At 40.1% G+C, this 7,166-nt stretch overlaps 1 protein-coding gene across 1 annotated transcript; it reads right to left on the reverse strand.

Moving 5' to 3' along the window:
- Positions 1-377: 377 nt before the first annotated feature.
- Positions 378-2,490, reverse strand: LOC122088023 (fructose-bisphosphate aldolase 1, chloroplastic-like). The gene is made up of 6 exons (XM_042657163.1): positions 2,049-2,490; positions 1,673-1,942; positions 1,471-1,580; positions 1,295-1,385; positions 940-1,209; positions 378-850 (listed from the first exon to the last, which is right to left on the reverse strand). The coding sequence occupies exons 1-6, from the start codon at positions 2,217-2,219 to the stop codon at positions 572-574; spliced, it is 1,191 nt and encodes a 396-aa protein (XP_042513097.1). The 5' UTR covers positions 2,220-2,490; the 3' UTR covers positions 378-571.
- Positions 2,491-7,166: the final 4,676 nt, after the last annotated feature.

Consider the following 7,166-nt stretch of genomic DNA (forward strand, 5'->3'; position numbering starts at 1 on the left):
ATATATAAGATGAGAAAAGAACCATCACAATGCCAGAGTACTGTTTCCCTCTCACATGAGGTTTTCTTACTTGTTATTTTCTCGCCCATACTCTGATCAGGTAGACCCTGATGTAGAAGATACTGTTTTTTGCACCACCATTGGTGTGGCGTGTTGGGATCGGCAATCCCTATTCTGAAACTGTATTAATACGACACAGAACTATGTTTTGAAGAATTGAATTGAATCGAATCGGTCTAAATCGATTGGATCAGAAATGTTTGGTCCTGATTCTTGGCTGATAACATGTGGCTTGATCGGTATCGAATATTTCTGTCCGATTCAGGCCAATCTGGATTAAAATCGAATAGATATCGGTCTTCTCTGATTCCGACATCTTAAACCATGCACACAACACAAGTGCGCACTAAGTAATCTCATTCGCAATAAATTTATCGTCCCTAAATAAAATTACATGTAATAAAAATAAAAAAAAATAAAAAAAAAGCCAGCCACACAGTGAGTGAGGGATGCAGGAGAAAGAGAGAGCCTTCTTCATTGCTAACAAGCTTGTAAAAGCTTAGTAAGGATCTTAGTAAACGTAGCCCTTCACAAACATTCCTTTCTTGGACTCCTCAGACTCTCCCTCGCCGGTGTATTTGCCGAGTTGAGCAAGAGAGTTGGCCTTGGCCCGGAGGAGGAGAACATCCTGGGCTGCCTTCACGTTCTCCGGTCTTCCTCCCCATGTCTTGAGGCAAGTGTTCTGGAGAGCTCTGGCGTACGAGAAAGACACATGCCATTGGTTAGGAGCCTGGTTCATAGCGTTCAGGTTCAGGGTTGCTTCAACTTCGGATTGCCCACCAGACAAAAACTGCAAATTCGAAGATAAAAATTTTATCCTTTAGTAATAGAAAAAAGGAATTGGAGTCTGAATTATGGGAAAATTGGAGGACGACTTGCCATGATTCCTGGGACAGATGGGGGGATTCTTCGGCGGAGGAGCTTGAGGGTGTACTCGGAGACCTGCTTTGGTGTGGCCCTCTCCTTGCACTCAGCCCCAGGAGTGACCATACTGGGTTTGAGCAGGATTCCTTCAAACATGACGTTGTTCTCTGCAAGGTAGAAGAAGACTTCGGCCCACACTTTCTGGGCGACCTCGAAGGTTCTGTCGATCCCATGCTCACCATCCAGCAAGATCTCCGGCTCTACAATCGGGACCAACCCATTGTCCTGCATCATCAACCAATGAATCGATCAGATCAAATAATCCTTTCTTAATTTTCAGTTTTAATTAGTTCTTAACAGTAGCACATACTTGAGAAATGGCAGCATAGCGAGCAAGACCCCAAGCTGCTTCCTTCACTGCTAGAGCAGATGGGCCGTTAGGAATGCTCACAACAGTACGCCTGTTCAAAGAATTGTTGCAGGAAAGTCACATAAGAATCTGAGATCCACCAATTTTCTAATTCTGTAAGAGAAACAGTAGCTTACCATTTCGCGAAACGAGCGCCCTGCTCATAGTAAGCAGCAGTGCGGGAGGCAAGGCCATCAAGACCTTGGCACCATGACTCATCGTTGGAACCGGCCAAGGGAACGAGACCCTGCGTTCGTTTTGAGGAAATTCATTTTTAGTTTCCAAATACCCAGTTCAGAAATGAAATTGGGTAATCGAATTACAGAGACCTCGACTCACCTTGTCGACCTTAATACCAGGAACAATGTTCTGCTCAACAAGCACGTCCACTATCTTCTTGCCATCAACTGTGGATTGGTACAGAGTCTCCTCGAAAAGGATGGCTCCGGAGATGTAGTTACCCAGTCCTGGAGCTGACACTAATAGTGTCCTGTAGGCTTGACGGTTGGCCTCTGTGTTCTCCAGCCCAATCGACGCCAATCGCTTCCCACAGGTTGCGTTCGACTCGTCCATGGCCAAGATTCCACGCCCTGGAGAAGCAACCGTTTTCTGCACAACATCAAACAGAAACACAGAGCTCCCAGCTCTTCAATTTTCATTTTCCCCAAAACATAAAACGAAACAAAATCATTATCCTTGAAGACATGATACGTACAGCAGTCTTGATAAGCTCGTCGGCGTATGAACCAGCACGGATAGTGAGAGAAGAAGGGGAGATGGGGTGGCATCGGACCACCGAAGCCGACGGTTGGCGAAGGCTCTGACCCTTCACCCACTCGGATTTGTCCAGCACTGGAGACGACTTGATCATCGATGCAGAAGCCATTTTCTTCTCCTCCTCCTCCTTCTTCTTCTTCTTCTTCTTCACTCTTTTGATACCTTTTTCACTCACTTATCTTCTCTTTATTATCCTTGTGAGAGTCTCTCGAGTCTCCTCACCACCACTACCACCTCTCCTCTGCTCTTATCTCTGTAAGCCAGAGATGTGCCATTTGAGGCTGTTATCTACCCACCAACCACCTTTTGCCACATGGGTTGATTAACCTTCTTCTGCTTCACGAAGAGTGAGTGATTATGAACTTTGAAGGGCTGGTTTGGTCAGAAATCAGAATTGATTGGCATTTTTTCAGCTAGAATTTTGCAGAACCAGAAAAAAATAGTGTGTTTTTTTTTCTTTCAATTTGATGGTAGCAGATCCGACAAAGATAGGAGTCACAACCCTGAAAAGAGTCCAAATTAAACGAGTGCTTTGATTTGGAAAGATTCTTTATCTTGAGGACGTGAACATGAGGATGTAATTTTTCTGAATTTATCCTCCATGTCATGCCATGATGACATGTAAGCAGACGGTAGGGAGATTGCCACGTCATCCAATACATGTGATGCCTCCACGTAAAACAGTGGGTCCATCATGTGGGGTTCTACATTTCTACTTCTTCTTTTGGAACACAGACCACAAATGTCGCTTCTTCAAAAATCTCCTTACCAAAATAAATAAATAAATAAGATTTGGGAGAATCACTCTGATGGATCTCAATTATGTATCTTCTAGGACAACTCGATTCTAGAGGTGTCAAAATTGAATAGCAAGGGTTTTAGTGTGTTGTTATAAGCTTGTTATTGATTTGTAGTGGTGAACTTGATTAATAGTCAATACTTATTATAATTAGTCATAATTCATGCATGAATTTTTATGCTCATTCTTACTTGAAATCTTTATGTGATCAACCTCATTAAGTTGGCATAAAGTTTTAGATGATATTGTTATTGTATTCTAGGCTTATCAGATCGGAATGGGTAGGAGTTAGTTCAACAATTCGATCTCTAATTCCGAGTTAAATTATGCGACTAATGAATTAGAAAGAATTGGGAATCAAATCTCCAATTTGACTAGAATCAACTATTCAATTCCGATTCCTCAAACAATGATCGAGATTGATAGGTAAACTATCATGTGTATGACCATTTCCCTTCATAGCCATTGGATTGGGATTTTCAACTCACGTAAGAAGAGAAAGAATAGATATATCTCCATCAAACGATCAAGATTATTGGAGGTAGGGGTGAAACAGGGCTGTGTTTCTTAGAACCCTAACCCAACCCTAGGTCCCAAAACTCAACCCAACCCTATCGGGTTCATGCTCAGGCCCAACCCTACAGAGCTCAGGGTTGGGCCAGGTTGGGTCGGGTTGCCCCTAGCTAGTCTTTTTAGTGGAATCACATTTTAATATAACAAGATGCAATGACATTATGAGTTGAGTTAAATCTTGGCCAGAAAGGAAGTCTAGGTTGAGAATTGTTGCCAAATCCCCAAATGGGCTAAGCCTAATCCAAAATATTAGGCAAGTGGAGTTGTTTCCTATCAATATGTGCAATGTTCCAGTATTAAAAAAAAAAAAAAAAACATTTTCAATTCTAAATTTCAATAATTCCATTTACTACAAGAGAGAACTCAAAAGTAAATGCAAATTCCAATGTAAGAGAGAAACAAGATTTAAAAAGAAAAGAAGAAGAAGATAGCAAAATAATAAACAACCAAACCAAATGGAGAATTAAAAAGTCTAATACAAATTAACAATAACAACACAAAAACAGCCAAGGTCTCTCTCTCTTGATACCTGATAAATAGGGAGCAAGGGTTTAAAAATACATTATATAGTGTATACTAGGGTGAGAAAACTTATTAGTTAAACAAAATAATAATCAGGGTTAGACTCAGGGTGGGTTAGGGTCGGGTTGGGCTTTCTATGCATCAACCCAGGCCCGGCCCAATCTCACACAGGGTTAAATCGGGTTGGACCAGGTTGGCCCTCATAGTCGGGTTAGACAAGGTTTGAGCTCAGGGTAGATTAGAGCGAATTCAGATCGTCAGGGCTCAGGGCGGATTAGAGCTGATTCGGATCGTCATGGCTAAACTTACACCCCTAATTGGAGGTGTACTGGTGTATAAGCATAACACTCTCATCTTAGAATGAAATGATATGGTGGAAAGACAATCTGTAAGTGTTGGGTCGACATATTGCTCCTCACCAACTGGGGTGTTGCAACAAACACATCATATTTGATAGGTCTTGCAGAGTTACAGTGTCAAAAACTGAAGAAGGGTAGGTGAAGAGTCAAAGTAAGAAACAAAGAAAGACTACCAAAAGACTACATCACTTGATCCATTCATTTCATGGGGAGCCTGCGAGGAAGCATCGGGGAATCATTTTACATTTTATGGGGGATGAGGTGTCATTTTGTTGTCTCTGAACACAGGTCACTCCCCTATCCCTCGAGTGTAGATCAAGTCCTCGTACGAGAATCATTATAGTGCATCATTTGATCTACACTTAGACTCCATTCAAAATAAAAACCAATTAAAATAAGAGAGAGATTAAGTAACCCAAGGGGGTAGCATAGTTGGTGAACAATGAACTTGGTACAAGCTGTAAACTCGGACGTCTTAAGTTCGACTCCCACTAGGCACACCTTGGGTCACCTACATGGGGGTGTTTAGTGGTCTTCACTGCTTTCAATGAAAGTTGAATGGTTCTCATTCAACCCTGGTATGATCCGGTCCATGTAGCTGTGGGGTCAGTATGGGCCTACGGGACTAGGATACCCGTCGTTAGCAAAAAAAAAAATTGATTAACTGGAGTCCAAGTGTAAATCAAACACCGTATGAGAATGATTCTCGTACAATGACTTGACTCGCCCACCCCCATCATTTTTAATTTTAATTTTTGAGGAAAATATTATCAGGATGCCAATGTGTAGATTCATGTGCATGCGCTTTCACATCCCATCCAATTACTCCACACTCTCTCACATTTAAAACCCACCCCTTGTTCGGATTATTCAATTTTCCACCCTCTTATTGCTGAGAAACTGCACTCGGGCGTCATAGCAAATCCTCTCTTTTTAGTTTCAGGGCCTCTTTCAATACAATGATTTTTTATTTCTAGTTTTTGTTAGGGAACATGTTAGAGTTATCTATCGGGAACACAGCTCTACATCCAAACACAAGAAGTGCAAAATGGCCATTGAACCCAGCCTAGTTGCTACCCACCTGCACCATCTAATTAGCCAAGGCATAATTGGTGAGGCTCTTAGACATAAGCATTTCCCCTTTTTGTGTAGGCATGCATTGTAGAAGCTTGCAAAAGTTGTTTTATGACAAAATTTCATCCAAAATGGAGATCAAAAGTGATACAGTAGAGGAGGAACATTATCACCATTTGTGATCTGACCATGTTATTGGGCTCACATATCATGAGCTAATCCTCACCCTCTATCGTAAGTGAGGGTTGAAAACACCATTCCCTTGCCCAATCAGACAATCCATGACAATAGTGAGGAATTCCTTTTTCAATGTGGAGGAAAGATCCCTCACCATTGTTGATTTGACTTAATGATTGGACTCACATGTCATCATAAACTCTTACCCCTACTATATAGGATTATTTTATCAAAAAAAAAAAAATTTAAAAACACCCCTCTCTAATCCAATTAGATGGGGCCAATGATAGTGGTGAGGGATTCCTCTTTCATCATGCATGAAGGAAAACATGGTCCTTAAACATATTACTCTCAAAATACACAACAAATCTACTTCAGTCTATACCCAAAGAAAATCATGTCACAAGAATAAATCTTCTCCAAAAAAAAAAGAAGAGAGAGAGAGAGAGAGAGTAGGGCATCCTGATCTATTACGTAACAGTAGTTCATTGAATCTTTATGGAGAGGTCAATCCTGAGGTTTCTCACTTACATGTCAAGTTTTGTTCAATTAGAATTGATCACATGGCAAAATTCCATAACTACCAAGAGGGTGAAAGGGACTACAGTAGAAGTATAAGCCGGGGCACTCTCTTGCATGGAAATTCAACATATTACCAGAATGATGACACAGTTCGTGGCCAATTCCATGACAATTTGAATTGATGGTGATCGATTCCACACTGAATTCTATGTTTTTAAATCCTAAAATACTTAACGCTAAATATGCACACACACGACTAGGGGATCACATGGAGGGAGGTAGTTATTCCTCATCAATGGTATTTTTTCATTATAAGTAACAAAAATTATAAGATGATTGAAATAATGAGGGAAAAGGTATTTCAGACATTCATCTAGAACAAATTTTTATAGGCGGAAATTCTATTGAAAAAAAAAGTTTGCAAGCTAGTGTCTTAAGTGATAGTTGGAATCTATATCGCTAACTTTCGATTACTAAAATTTAATCCATGGTATCGGTATTGATATTGATATCAGTAAAATCAATATATAACTATACGTATCTGCTGAATTTTGTTTCTAAAATATGATATATACCACCATTATTTTGACCATTTACCCTCTGAATCTGAATATATAGACTATAGGTACTACTACCATGATTTTGAACATCTACCATCCAGAGGATACCAATACAAATCCAATACCAATATGGATATGCCAATACACCATATTGGATGCCGATTCCAAAAACCCCTGCTGTTGAAAGAGTTTATGGAGACTATATTTAATATTTAGCCTTCTTTTTTCACAAGTACATACAATTTTCTTTTTAATTAATTAATGGTACAGCACATCGGTGGGGTAGCTGACTTAATAGAGAAATTACTTTATTTCCCTTACTCAATTTATTATTATTATTATTATTTGAAATATTTATTAAGCCTTTTATATTTAGAGCAAGGAATGGGCATGCCAGTTAGGTAGAAGAATTTAGATCATGGCATCCATGAGTATTGGTCATCGCCATTATTGATATTGATCAATTGTAT

This window comes from Macadamia integrifolia, chromosome 9, assembly GCF_013358625.1.
Source record: "Macadamia integrifolia cultivar HAES 741 chromosome 9, SCU_Mint_v3, whole genome shotgun sequence".
In the NCBI taxonomy this organism is placed as follows: Eukaryota; Viridiplantae; Streptophyta; class Magnoliopsida; order Proteales; family Proteaceae; genus Macadamia; species Macadamia integrifolia.

Coding starts and splice junctions, on each gene's coding strand:
- LOC122088023 (XM_042657163.1), bottom strand. CDS start 2,219: ATGGCTTCTGCATCGATGATCAAGTCGTCTCCAGTGCTGGACAAATCC. Junction 1,581..1,672: donor CTGGTATTAAGGTCGACAAG/GTGAGTCGAGGT, acceptor AAACGAACGCAG/GGTCTCGTTCCCTTGGCCGG. Junction 851..939: donor CATCTGTCCCAGGAATCATG/GCAAGTCGTCCT, acceptor TCGAATTTGCAG/TTTTTGTCTGGTGGGCAATC.